Consider the following 14,942-nt stretch of genomic DNA (forward strand, 5'->3'; position numbering starts at 1 on the left):
GATGGCTTGCTGGGCCACATGACCGTTAGCCTGTAACAGGACTGCATGCGGCTCTCAGGAGTCTCCTTTAGACACAGCTGCCAACGATGCGCCTCCTGAAATCAATTGGAGCTGCAGTGGGAACCGCAGGATGGTTTTATACTGGGCCGTGAAACGATCGCTGGTTTGTTTTTTACGCCTGATGTTTCTGGAACAAACAGCTGGAAGGCAGTTCAGCACTGCCATTTTTATCCACGTGAGGTTAAACTCTGAGAGAACTGAGACCGGACTACAATGTGGTCACCATATCAGGTTTTCACCTCGTTCATCTTTTGAGAGAATTCACTCTATAACTATAGAAATCAGTCAAATTCACCTTCAACTTTATGTATGGTGTGTTTTGGCAGCCCAGTTTAATTCAAAATAAAAGCACAAAAAAGGTGGAGACGCAATTATTTCTGATATTTTCACGTTTATATTTTATTTTTATATAATAATAATAATCTGATAACCAATTTGGAGTTGAGTGGATTATATGCACCAAATACCTCATTTAAAAAAGTTGAATTAAACTGACGCTGTAAAGCCTGGATTTAAACCAAAATAATAGTTATAGACTGGGTGAACTTTGACCTGCAGAGGTTTAATCCAACTGGAAACAGTTAGCCTGATGCCAAATGATCAAACGGGGCTCGTGCTGAAAAACATTCAGAGATTTTGATCCAAAACCAGGGAGAGAGAGCAAAAAGCAGCTTGGTGTTCCCAGTTTAGCCGGGAATATTGTGAAGATGGAGGGTGTTAATTTATCTCGACGGCTCCATTGTGATTGCACAAAGGCAACAAAATACCACATTAATCTGTCAGTGATTAGCACTGAAACAAGGGTTTCATTAAAAGGTGTACTTATCTCTTTCAGTAAAAGGCAAAATTAGTCGAGGATGTAAAGGAACAAAAGCGGTTGGATTAGGGAGGAGCAACAAAAAGGATCGTTTCATCATTTGAGCCCGAGCTGACCCACGGCTGTTCCAGCTCTCATCGTCATGCACACTGGGTTGACTTTGCTGTTTTACAAGAACATTAAAATCAAGTGAGACCATCAGAAAAACGCTGGCTTAAACCCTCCCTCTTTACTATTTCTCATCTCTTTTATTTGTTATTTGTAAAGTTGATAAATAATGTACAGGAAGTTCAGCTCCCTCACACTAACGCAGTCCTGCACTCACAAACACAAGATTCAAACTAAATACCTTTGATAACACTTGGAAGATTACAAGATTTAACCCTGTGGATGTTAGTAACTAATGTTAGAGTCATGTTACTGATATTTAACTAAATTAGATTTTTTTTTAGCTGCAGTTGCGCAACACTGAAGGCCAGATGACCAGATCATGATATCTTTAAAATAACTTAATTGAAAATGTGTAAAAAGTACATTTACTGTAATAGTTTGCAGAAGTTTGACGTTAAACATCTTCAAAAAATATAATCTGCAAGAACTATATAGTTTCTAATATAGATGTAAGATGCTTATTTGATTCATTTGACTTACATTTCTGTATTTAAACCCAGAGAAATGATTCATTTAGTGTAATGGTCAACATTTCCCTTTTACTCCTGTCAGCCACCACGCTGAGGCTGCAGTCACACAACCATAGAGACCGGTCAAGCACCCCATAGTAACCACCGATCACTAAGGGAAAACGGGTATTTTCCTGTTGCCAAGTGCTTCCTGTTACTACTTAGTTGCACAGAGTTATATGGGTACTACTGAAAACCTCCCTATGATTAAGTTCTTTGCAGATGTCTACAGTCACCCGCAAGTTGCATTGAGGACTCCAACTTGTCTGCAAATATTTGTGTGTCCCCCAACCCACCCACCAACACCCATCCACCCCCCACCCAAGTCAGTCAAGGCAGGCGGCCATCCCTCCCTGAGCCTTGTTCTGCTAGAGCAGGGGTCTCCGACTCCAGGCCTCGAGGGCCGATGTCCTGCAGGTTTTAGATCTCACCCTGGGTCTGCACACCTGAATCAAATGATGAGTTCATTAGCAGGCCTCTGGAGAACTTCAAGACATGTTGAGGAGGAAATTTAGCCTTTGAATCAGCTGTTGGTTCAAGGACACATCTAACGCTGCAGGCCCTTGAGGCCTGGCGTTGGGGACCCCTGTGCTGGAGGTTTCTTCCTGTTAAATGGAAGTTTTTCCTTACTGCTGTTGCCAAAGCACTTGCTCATACGGGGGTCATATGATTGTTGAGATTTTCTGTTTTCTTTGTATTATTGTAGGGTTTTTACCTTACACTATAAAGCGCCTTAAGGCAACTGTTGTTGTCATTTGGCGGTGTGCATAAATAAAACTGAACTTAATTGAATTTGCCAACTAGGCCTTCTTAGTAAAAGCAGTAAAACTGTGAAAAGTGTTATGCAAACTGGAAATAGAGACTGTTCACTGTCAAAATAAAAGCTGGGCCTTTTCAAAAATGCCATATGGCGCGCTACTGTTCGGTGGTTAGTTGGCAAGTGTTTGCTCGTCAGGGTCTTTCGTGTAAACTGTGGGAACCTCAGCGATCTGTTAGCAGCCAAAGCAATCACAGGGAGGTTTTTGGTGGAGGATCCTCTCAGCAACAGATTTCAGTCCGCAAACTCAACAAGCACTCACCAACTGGTTGAGGAATACACATCTTTCCCTACTGACTGGAGGTTGCCGAGGAATCACCCATTGGTCTTTGGGGGTCATTTGAGGCACACGGTGCTGACGCCCCACTGGCCTGCTGATTTAAATCCTCTGTTTGTGGGGTGCAGTCAGTTGGAAGAAAGCAGGCTTGTTTTGAACTTTAACTTCTTTCATAGCTACTCAAGAAAAATAAAGTGGAGCTGAAAACAAGCAGAATAGTTCTCCTTTCTACCAGGATGGTCAAATGTACAATAATATTATAGCTTTTCTGCCATCAGTGGGTTTTTAAAATCTATTTCCTGTTTTGTTTTTGTCCCTCCAGCTTTCACCATGATGATCATCTTGGCAGTAATTCGCATCGGTAAAGACCACGGTGCGGGACACCCACCTGTCGCCTCCTTGTCTGGGGTCCCCAACCTGTTCGGGGTGTGCGTCTACTCCTTCATGTGCCAACACTCGCTGCCGTCCCTGGTGACGCCCATCTCTAACAAGAAGCGCGTCGGCTCGCTGGTGCTTTTCGACTACATCCTCATCCTTGGCTTCTACGTGCTCCTCTCGTTCACCGCCATCTTCTGCTTCGATAGCTCGCTGCTCTACGACATGTACACCCTGAACTTCACAGACAACTGCGACGTCTTAGACATCCCGGTGCTGCGCTACTTCCTCGGCTTGTTCCCCGTCTTCACCATCAGCACCAACTTCCCCATCATCGCCGTCACGCTTCGAAACAACTGGAAGACCCTGTTCCACCGAGACGGAGGTACCTACCCGTGGGTGGTGGACCGAGTGGTATTTCCCCTCATTACACTCGTGCCCCCCATCGTGGTTGCCTTCTGTACACACAACTTGGAATCCTTGGTGGGAATCACAGGGTCCTATGCCGGTACAGGGATCCAGTACATTGTCCCAGCCTTCCTTGTCTTTTACGCCAGGCGCCACCTGGAGCCTGTGATGGGCAGAGATGCCATCAACAAGCACCGGTCACCCTTCCGCCACAGCTTCTGGGTGTGGTTCGTTTTGCTGTGGGCTACCTTCAGCCTCATGTTTGTCACAGCCAACATCATCCTGACTGACACCAAGAAGTGAGAACTCGTATCTGTGTTTCAGTTTGTGGTTCCCGTACAGGAAGCCTTATTGCTGCTGGTTGGGCAGTGTGCCTTTTTTTGAACGTTTGTTGGGTCAATTAAATGTAATTAAGAGTAATTTATCAAATATTTTTTGAAAATTCAATTCAGTTTTGTTTATATAGCGCCAAATCACAATAAAAGTTGCCTCAAGGCGCTTTATATTGTACAGCAGATACAGAGAAAAGCCCAACAATCATATGACCCCCTGTGAGCAAGCACTTTGGCAACAGTGGGAAGGAAAAACTCCCTTTTAACAGGAAGAAACTTCCAGCAGAACCAGGCTCAGGGAGGGGCGGGGCCATCTGCTGCGACCGGTTGGGGTGAGAGAAGGAAGACAGGATAAAGACATGCTGTGGAAGAGAGACAGAGGTTAATAACAGATATGATTCAATGCAGAGAGGTCTATTATAGTGAGTGAGAAAGGTGACTGGAAAGGAAAAACTCAATGCATCATGGGAATCCCCGGCAGCCTATGTCTATTGCAGCATAACTAAGGGAGGATTCAGGGTCACCTGGTCCAGCCCTAACTATATGCTTTAGCAAAAAGGAAAGTTCGAAGCCTAATCTTGAAAGTAGAGATAGTGTCTGTCTCCTGAATCCAAACTGGAAGCTGGTTCCACAGAAGAGGGGCCTGAAAACTGAAGGCTCTGCCTCCCATTCTACTTTTAAATACTCTAGGAACAACAAGTAGGCCTGCAGAGCGAGAGCGAAGTGCTCTAATAGGGTGATATGGTACTACAAGGTCATTAAGATAAGATGGGGCCTGATTATTTAAGAGCTTGTATGTGAGGAGCAGGATTTTTTTTACAGTTCATTACAGTCGTCCAGCCTGGAAGTAATAAATGCATGAACTAGTTTTTCAGCGTCACTGAGACAAGATATTTCTAACTTTAGAGATGTTGCACAAATGGAAGAACGCAGTCTTACATATTTGTTTAATATGTGCGTTGAAGGACATGTCCTGGTCAAAAGGGACCAAATGTCACATGTTTCATGTTCCACAAAACTAAAGCTGGAACAGTGCATGACAGTTAAAGGGAATTTATTAATAGGGTTTTTTGTCAATAAACACCAGACAGTTTGAGTTTTTCACAAAGTTTTGCACTTTTTTAAAAATGTATCCGACAGGCTTTTTGTGGCTTTTTAAGCCTCAAAAGAAGAGAAAGATGTTTAACCCTTATTTATCACCCGCCAGGATTGCTGTCCAAGTATCGGACAAAATTGTCAACGCAACCATCACTGGAGAACGTTCTTCCAGCAAACGCTTCATTTAAAGCAAGCGTTAGAGTCGGGTGGTGTGACTCACATTACAACAACATTACGGGCAACCAAGTAGTTCTGAATGCTACAACGTGGAAAAATGAGTTTTTCCTTTGCAGTTAGCTCGATCATGTTGTTATCTGCAAGATTTGTAGACTACTGGGGATTTAGCTGTGACTCTATCGCAGAGCAGGTTGGTTTTATTCAGTCCACCTCTTCAGCAGTAATGGTGCTTCTGAAGTAGCAGCTGACACGTAGCATCACCCTGATACACAAGAATATGAATTATTCCACAGTGTGAAGGGCGTCTGCTCTGTCATCACACTGGCTCAACAACAATGTGCTGTTTTTGATCTGCAGCAACATATGCTCTCATTGGTAATCTGAGTACTCTAACATGCTACTTAACACGCTGTGCTGCTTAACAGCTCTGTGGGTTGCTCTTAAAGTTTGCCTCATTCATATTCCAAACTACAGAAAAGATCCGACGGACCTCGAGGGCAGAATGTTCCAGTAAAAATATATTAAAGCAAGCAGAAGAGCAGACATGAAAAAGAGCCTGTCACATTCAGACTTGTGCTCTGTTGCAAAACTTGATAATGAGATTGGAACTGGGACCAACAGAAGAAGAAAAACGAAGGGATCGGGGACGATCACTCTTTCATGTCTGACGTGCATCCATTCCTCAGCGGCGGCTGCCTCCAATCTCCTCGCCTCCCCCTGGTGAACAATGAAGCTCCGTCCGTGACAGATCCACTGACAGATAGGCTTCCAGGAGGAGCTCCATCTCTGTTTATCACCTGACACTCGCGCCTGTAGTTCACACACAGGGCATGTCTTCCCGTCTTCTACTCCTCAGCACCCATTCATGACTCTGTCAGCCTCGAGCTGTATCCATCACACAGCTGCACCTGACAGGATAATGGAGATCTACAGTGCTTCAGCTCTGGCTGTGACGAAGGCATCCGCGGCCAAAAGCGATGGGAGCCAACTGCACAGCTTCATAAAGTGCACGCTGTACTGTACACCAATGGTAACTTCACTGACACTTGGCAGCTTCTTCCAACTTCATTATCGCCCTTACACTTCCATCTTTGACCCGTTGCACGATTCTGTCTGTGTGATTTTCACATTACAGTGGAAATCATCTGGAAATACTTCAGTGCAGACTAACAACAACCAGAAAAACCTTCATGCTCGACTTATAGTGTCGCACACAGGTTTGCAGGCAAATGTAGGTGGTGCTCAGAGCCCAAGCAGCAGTGACCTCCAGCAGCGTGGTGACCAGAGTGAGAAATCTCAGTGAAATTCAAACTAGCAGCAGTACAAAGCGGGCAGATCCCAAATTAAATTTACCTGAACTGTGAGCTGAGCTGTCACAGCATAGAGTAACTTTGACATATGACAGGTTCAGCCGCAAAGCGAAGCACGGTGAACAAAACGCTGCTTTAAGGAAAACAGTTGAGATCACAACGCGGCAAAGATGAATGCAATCATGGGCAATGAACTTTCAGCCTTTGGAGACAAACAGCTCTGGAAATAAATGGACAAATGGAAATAAAAAGACAGCAAGACAGTGTGCCATTGGACTGGGTCAAGTTGGCATTTTACATTCAGTCTGGCATCTAGAACAGAACAGAAGTCCCTCATCAGATAGCAACGTAGTTGCTGCAGGACGGCAACTTAACTGCACGTTAATATAAGCAACCTTTGTTTTTATGTAACAACGTAACCAGAATGCCACCAGCTGAGTGAAGTACCTGCTGCGTAGAGACACATCAGTGCAGACCGACTCAGACTGTTTATGAATCAGTCTGGGATTATTTGCAATCCTTCACCGATCTTCAGTCGCTTTTCTATTTTTGCTTTAGTGTGTTGGAGCTGTTAGGAGTTATTTTGTTCTTTTTGTTGAATATGATTTTGTGACTGTTTGCAACCACCAAAGACAAAATTCAGCATTTAAGAAGCGCAAGAAAGTAGAGCTGGGAGGTGTGTTGCTTTATAACAGAGATACAGATTCCTGCTTGGCTGATGTAGTTTGGTTCCATCCGTCCATTTTCTACCACTTAACGGGGTTATGGGCTCACGGAGGCAGCCCTTTCCATCTGCTGCTTCAGCCCCTCTGTCGGATGTAGAGGACTTGCCAGTCTAATTATAAACTCTAGGTTTACTCTAGGTTAGCACTACTTCCCTTTATGTAAGGCTTTGACTTTGAGATGCTTAAATCGTGACTGGGTAACACCAAAGTCCTTCTCGAAGTCTTTGCCTAGTTGTTTGGATAAAATAAATAATTATTTAAATAAATGTAATTTCAGTGGATTCAGATCAGCATTAAAACCGCATATAAAGAGTCACAGGTCAAGTTTAATAAAAACCACCTAAAGGTTATCTCCGCCCGGATCCGTGCTCCTCTGTACGGCTGTGAAATTCTCCCGTGGATTTTAATTTCGGAATATTAGTGTCTGAGGCTCCACACCTCAGAGTGTTTGGAACAAATGGAAAATGAGGACAAGTACAGATTTCTACTGCTTTCTGGTGATGGTAACATGTGAGGTAAATGAAGCTTTTATTTGGTTTGAAGCTGAAGTTTATAAAAGTCCCAGTCAGCCTGATTGAACATCAGATGGTCTGGAAGTATTTCCAGTGGGGAAATAGTTTTTGTTTACAAGGATTTTCTGCACCTTTACTGTGTAAAAACAGCTTTTTTTGTCTGTGGACTTCATAACATTCCTACATTGTCTCACATTGTTTTTGTTTACATCTCAGAATAAAGATCCAGGTTATGTTTATGGTTAAACTGAGCATCTGTCTGTCAAAGGAAGGACGGACAGGTCAGCTGACCCAGCAAAGACATCCACACTTTTAGTCCAAAGCACAGTTAAAACGTCCTACAGTATATGCAGCGTGTACAGGATGATTACACGAGACTGTGGGAAAGTATTTTCTTCCGGGTTTTAATTGTTGCTGTTGTTCTCAGCCTGTAGAAAAATTAACAGTTGTGGTCAATTTACATGCAAACGCAGTTTGAGGGTGTTGGGAGGGTTCAGCGGGTTGAGCAGTGGTTCCAAAGGCGCCGCAGCTTTTTCATCAACCGCTGTAATGCAGTTTAAATTGAAAGGTAATGTGCTGCGACTCGAGTGTTTTTAAGGCACTGCAGCGTCAGTCCAGCACTGCTGAAGGTTACAGGGGTGACGGCGTCTGTGGCGTCAGCAGGACGCGCCCGTCTTTAACAAGATCCATCGCCAATAATCGAATTGACTGCAAATATCGGCGGTGGGTCTCGCTGGTGTGACGCCCGCCAGCTTCGGTCTGGGTTGAGGGAGGAGCGGTGATGTTTAGAAGCCATTTACATGTTTGCAATGACCTGAAGTGAAGCGAATGATACGAACACGTGAACCCTGAAAAGATGTTTGATACTTCACCTGAAGCCAGACTCAACGTGTGTGTGCGAGCAGATCAGTTATGAAACGTGCCTTTTTTTAAAGAACAGCCCTAAACTTCCTTCTTATCATCTGAAGAGCAGCGTGCCCGACATCATCAGCATTAATCCTTTTCTTTAAAAATGACAATCTGTGTTTGCCAAAAAGAAACTTGCATGTTTTCCTTTTCTTTGTGTTTCATTTCTTTGTTTTTCTTCCATAAGTTTACATCTTGTGTTTGTTTACAGAGATCTGGCTGTAATGTTTCTGCTTTAATTGATATTCTGTTTCTTTTCTTTTTCTGTTTTTTTTTTAATTATTTGGTTTTTATGACTCACAAAAAAGTTAAATAAATGAAATAAATGATTTATATTCATCTGAAGTGCATCAGCCTTGAAGGAAAACTCTGCTTTCCTAACCCTCGGTGACTTCAGCCTTTTGTCAAACATTTAGGGCTCAAACTAATCTGATCTCTATTGTACCGTCATATTCTATTAACCGCTGAGATACGCTGCATGACCACATGAACAAAGTGGCTCAAGATAACTTTCTCTTTTGTGCTACAGCATCAGCTCTGTTGTGTTTCTCAATTTGTGATAAAAACTTGGAAGCTGATTTCCATTTGCTGTCCCTGGTGGAGGATCAGGTTGACGTACTGTATCGACTGTTACTTCAAAACTGATCGAGTTTGTTAATGGAAAAGAAAAATCATATTTTTCTCGGGGTTTTGATGACGAGGGACGGATCGGACTGAAATCTCTGGCTTTCTTACATTTAGAATGACGAAAATGTGCAAAGTTGATCCGAATACGATGCCTGAGCCCATAAACTCATGAAAGGTTTCCACAGACCTTCTATAGGAGCAGACGTTACATCTGCGTTCTGCTTCTACTGCGTCCACCTTTTATACAGCCCGCGGTTACGCCATGTGAGCGAATACCATCATTGCATCATGTCAGTTTGTGCAGCGTCTTGTCTCAGAGATATTCCACGATCAGCTGTGAGTGGATTATATCACAGTGGAAGTGTTTAGGAACCACAGCAACTCAGCCACAGAGTGAAAAACCTCAGAGGGTTACAGAGGGGGGCACTGAATGCATGAAAGGGACCAACTGCAAACAACCTCTGGCATTAACATCAGCACAAAAACTGTGTGCCGGGAGCTTCATGACGTAGGCGTCACAGGTGGAGTAGCTCCTGTCGGTGTTGAGGTGGCCCACCGACAGGACACCAGTCCAGAACCGGTTTCATGCATTTCTGCCAAAACTAAAAACTGGAACGGCACCATCGCTGAAAATTCAAACCAAATAAGAGGAGCCGCTGCAGGACATTTTAGAGTAAACCAAGCTAACACAGCACAAACAGCACCGTGATAGCCAGATGTTTTCTATTGTTTACATTTCTTTATTACAGGTCTTCATTTATTTCATATTGAAGACTGAGCAAGGAGAAGACAGCCAGGGTGGAAGATTTTCCTGAGATGGTGTTCAGAGGTTTCATCCACCGGCGTGTTTGAGGAAACCAGGTAACAGATTGCCAACGTGGTGTCTTTTGACTCGACTCTAAAACAGTGGAAAATCTTAGAAGCGATTAAAGCATTTTAACCAGCAGAGTAGCAAAAACTACTAAACCATAACAGATTCTCCAAAATGATCAAATCCTCCTGTAAGAGTCAATCTAATTACAAGAGTTTGTCCCGTTCACAGAATCAGCCATACATACATTTTCTTCTGCTTTTCTAACTCAGGGTTGCTGGAATCTGTCTCAGTCGTTACAGGGTGAGAGGCGGGGCCATCAGTCTGTCTCATGGCCAACACATAAATTACAAACACGCTTTCATACCAAGGGCCACTTTAGAGTCACCAGTACACCCCGTGCATGTCTTTGGACCGTGGGAGGAAGCCAGGTAACCCTGAGAGATCCCGCAGGCACGTGAAGAACATGCAAACTCTACGCAGAGAGGCCTCGACTGGATTCAAACCTTCCTGCTGTGGACGACGGCGACCGCATCGCTGTGACGCCCTGTCAGGCTCCTAAAAGTGCAAAAACATGACACATTCTCCCGACTCTAAGAGTCATTCCCTGGAATTGGATGCATGAGTCTCATACCACGTTCATTCATACTTCCACACACTCACCGTTGGCAGTATTTGTATCTGCTCTGCAGGTAATTGGCATCTCCTTTTTTTCCAGCCCTCTTCACCTCGATCTTCCCTGAAGCATGCCGCCATTTTTTTTATTTTTTTTATTGATACTCGAGATGGCTGTTTTTATTATCGAAGCAAGCCTCCCCCTCTGAATTCCAATCCCAGCAGCGCTGCTCCGGTGTAATTTAATTTACCCTCTGTCCTTTTATGTATGTGGGATGTGCCTGCATGTTTGGGGGCAGAGCTTTAATTGGAAATGCAAACTTAATTAATTCACAGCGTTTTTAATTGCTGCATGGTTTATTCAGCACGGCGGCATGAAGAGAGCGCACGTACTGGCTGCCTCACGCCTGCAAATATTTGATCACCTGGGGTGATTGGAGATATTTTTTAACTGCTGGCTTCATCAGAACTAATCAAAAACCTCGAACCTGCTCTCTTCTCCGCTGAAGCGTCAGATAATCTGCAGAATTAAACTCCCGTCTCTCATTAAAAACACGATTTTGATTCATTTTCTACATCCTTTAAAAACAGTTTTGTCTCATTTCACTTTGAATTAACGTTAAAGTATCATGTTAGTAAAAGTGCCACGCTTTTCAATTTTACACATACAAGATTTTTATTTATTTATTCATTTATTTTTTAAAGAAATACGAATTAAAAATATTATTTTGGCTCCAGGCAGCTGGAATTAACTCGGAAACATTTGGATTTTTGAAGGCTGCTGAGTAAGAAGCTGACCTCTCACAGTGAAAATGTTTGTAAAAGTTCCACCAATTTGGGACGTGACCCGTTACCGTGCTTGAAATGGTTTATTTTAATGCACTACAGTCTTTTATTAGACCTGCCGAGTATGTTTTTCTCTCCTGAACTTTAACAAACTCCAGAGAACAAACACGTGTCTTTGCAGGGCTTTGTTCTCACACATGAACCTGATTGTTCTCACTGAAAATCTCGTGCCAGACAGATTTTCTCTTAATATTAAGAAAACTATAATGACATAAAGCCAAAATCTAGTTGGTAGTCAAAGGTAATAGAGAGCTTTAACATTCGCTCTGTAAGAATGGACTGATTCAAAGTCCTGAACACATTTGGGGATTTCTGGACTTTTTCCTTTTAGTTCCACGATGACTTTGACGATTATGCTTCATTTAAGGATCACCTTTAAATCTCACACAGACATCATGTTTCCCAGAGAATCAAAGGGTTAAAAGTTCCCTGAAAAACACTTTTCTGTTGTGATGCTGCACAGGTAACAGCCAAACAAGCTCGTGTTAGTTTGGGACCAGCGATCATTACCGATGTCTGTATGGATCCGATCCACGCTATCACATTCCCATCATGCCGGCATCTTTCTTCGATGTGTCTCGTTTGGCACAAACCTCAGTGTTGCTGAGTGAAGGTCAGCCTGTAAGCGAATAAGGTTTATTTGATGAGACTTTAAAATGTAAAAATTAAACCTTTACATCAACGTATTATTTATGATATGTTATTTACACCGAGTGGCCCAAAAGAAGCTTTCTTACATAAGCAAATATGTGCTTCCACTGCATGATTACTGCAGTTATCAATATTGTTCGGCTGGCTCTGGGTTATTTAGTGCTAACTGATTAACGATTATCTTCTCATCTCTTCAACAACTACACTGGAACACTTTGTAGTTCGCTTTTACTGCATTATTGGCCTCCAATGAAAACAATAAGGAGAAAGGGAAACTAGGATGAGGTTAAAACTGTCCAACGCAGTTCAAACCTGGAAGCAAAGCAGTGAAAAAATGTTCATTTAAAGGTTTAGTTCAATCAAATCTAAAAAAATCAGAACTCACGGCTTTGTGCACACCTGTGCACCACAAAAAACACCACAGAGTGCTTCAGTGTGCATGAAGACTGGACTCTGGAGCAATGAAAAAAAGGCTCACCTGGTCCGTTGAGTCCAGATTTACTCGTTTTGTCCCAGCATGCATCGCTCCTACCATCACATTATGATCTGGGGTTGCTTCTGTCGGTCAGCTTCAGCAAACTGAGGTCATCTGACAACCTGAACAGACCGAATGACCAGGTTTCTCTGTCAGAGGATTTTTCCACGAGGACGCTGCCGATTGTGAAGATTCAAACTCAGATTATGAATCCAGACATTCACCTCATCTTTGAAATCTTTCAGATATGCTGGAGGGGAGACAGCAGGCCGATCATCTCCCTCCGTGCACGTTTACGTCATCGCTTCTATGACGTTCTTCTTTCTTGCTCTGTCAGATATTATTTCTCTGCAGTTAAATTCCCTCTGTGTCTTTGCTGAGCTCTTTTGATAGTCGTGGAAATCTGACCAGATTTGTCCTTGTGAGGACGGACACACACACACACACACACACAGTGCCATCTGCAGTCGCATCTATTCTGGCCTACAGCTTTATTACTAGATTTATTTACTGAGGCTGGGTCAGGTGCCTCTGCGAGCCCTGCTTGGCCCCTCAGGTGAGCCCCGGCGGTGGAGGCGATTATGACTCTATCAGCAGCTCTTATTAAGTGTCGGCAGCAGCGGGCAGGGCGCTGTGGCCGCTGTGGAGGGAAATCAGTCGCCGCGTGCCGTTTCAAGCCACTCGCCGCTCATTAACAGGTCACATGTTTCTTCTGTCTGCAGCCGTGTGGTACAGCCAGCATGGCTGAAAGCTTTAGTTCACCTTGCCTCACTAATAGAAGTCATTTCAGACGATGGGAGCAAACACAGTCGTTGCTGGGTAAGACATGAACGCACCAGAGCAGAGCCAGGGGTTTGATTTTGGACTGTTGGTACTAAAAGTAGAAATCTGCCCCCATCTACAAACTCCTTTTGTTTCATCATCACTCACGTCTGAATTTAACTGCCTGAGGTTTTAGCCCGTTTGGAGCTCAATCCCAGCCAGGTGCAGTCTCATCTTGTAATGACAGATGGTTTTCTTTTAATTCCAGACAGATGCTCCCTTTTTTAAATGGCCTTTTTTTGCTCCCCTCCCTCGTGCCTCGCTGCTGTGAGGTTCATTAGCACAAACGGGGCTTAGCAGAAGTCTTGGAAAGAGATTAGGGTCACGGCATTTTAGGGATGCTGGCCAAGCCCTGACTGAGCTGCTCTGACAGCCTGATCGTCATGCAGGACAGAGCGGGTTGTCTGTCTGCGCTGACGGGAGGCGCTCTTTAAACTTTAACAGCATCTGCATAACTGTGTGAGGAGCTGCGTCCTCAAACCGAGCGTCCAGACAGGAGGGAGGGAGGGAGGGAGTGTTTCCGCAGCCACGAGTGACCTCATGGGCAAGAGATTCACTTCAGTTTTAACATGAGGTATTTGCTCATCCCAAATGTGGGAAATCCTTTTACAACAGCAGTCAGTATAATAATAATTATACTCTTCTTTATTCAGCTGCTCCCTTTAGGATTTGCCACAGCAGATCATCTGCCTCCATCTCTTCCTGTCCCAGCATCCTCCTCCTCTGCATCATCCTGCCTCTCAGCTCCATCTTCATCCTCCTCTGTCCAGTATATCCAGTCTCCCTCCTCAGCTCACATCATCTCAGCCTCTAATTTGACTCATTTCTGCTCACTCCCATTGAACATCTGAACATCTTCAGCTCCTCCTCCTGCCCGATGTCCGTGTCAGACCCAACCATACATCACAGGTCCTTTCCTTTCACTCTCGCTGCTCTCCTTTTATCTAATCCTAAGCCTTCCAGTCGGTAAACATGCTACTCTACCTCTTAAATTACAGCCACGTTGAACTAAGGGCCATCGTGGTAATGGCAGTTTTTTGGGGCACTTATTTTAAAAATGTATCTAAATGATTTTCATTTCAGTGGCCACTGGGACACAGACATGGTAAGCATTTAAATGGGGTCAAATCTCCTGAAAAGATTAAAGCGTTGATGACTTTGGCTTGATGATGATAAAGTAACAGGAGGAAACAGCGCTCATACCAGCCTCTCCCCACCCACCACCTCAGCTCTGCAAGGGGGACATGCCCGAAACACTTCACCTACTGTAGGAGGTGCGCAGGAGGCGTCTCTCCATGTGGAGGAGTACCACGCCATCAGGAGGTTCTGTCGGGCTTCAGCGCTTTGTGGATCAGGTGGAGGTCACAGGTGGTCTGACCCCACCTGCTGACACCGTGGTTACAGGGACATGAAACATTAAACGCAGCGTACAGAGCCCGAAAAGCAGAACTGCAGTGAAAGAAAATGAAAAATATTTGCTTGATTATTTTCTTTGCAGCACTACTGATTAGCTGATACTGGGAAAGTCAACAAAGTCAGAGAGGAGGTCAAAGGTCAGATAGGGATAATATTATAAAACCTTTTCATCATTTCTAAAAACT

General features: G+C 43.9%; 1 protein-coding gene across 2 annotated transcripts in view; it reads left to right on the top strand.

The window, feature by feature from the left end:
- Positions 1–3,852, top strand: part of tmem104 (transmembrane protein 104) — a 71,319-nt gene extending 67,467 nt beyond the window's left edge. For both annotated transcript variants that reach the window (XM_005739930.1, XM_013912637.1), the window contains exon 10: positions 2,974–3,852. In XM_005739930.1, the coding sequence (XP_005739987.1) occupies positions 2,974–3,737 (764 nt within the window). In that variant the 3' untranslated portion in view covers positions 3,738–3,852. The remainder of the gene's footprint in view (positions 1–2,973) is intronic.
- Positions 3,853–14,942: the final 11,090 nt, after the last annotated feature.

The sequence above is a fragment of the Pundamilia nyererei genome, unplaced genomic scaffold, assembly GCF_000239375.1.
Source record: "Pundamilia nyererei isolate P.nyererei 1_Seehausen unplaced genomic scaffold, PunNye1.0 scaffold00095, whole genome shotgun sequence".
NCBI lineage: Eukaryota > Metazoa > Chordata > Actinopteri > Cichliformes > Cichlidae > Pundamilia > Pundamilia nyererei.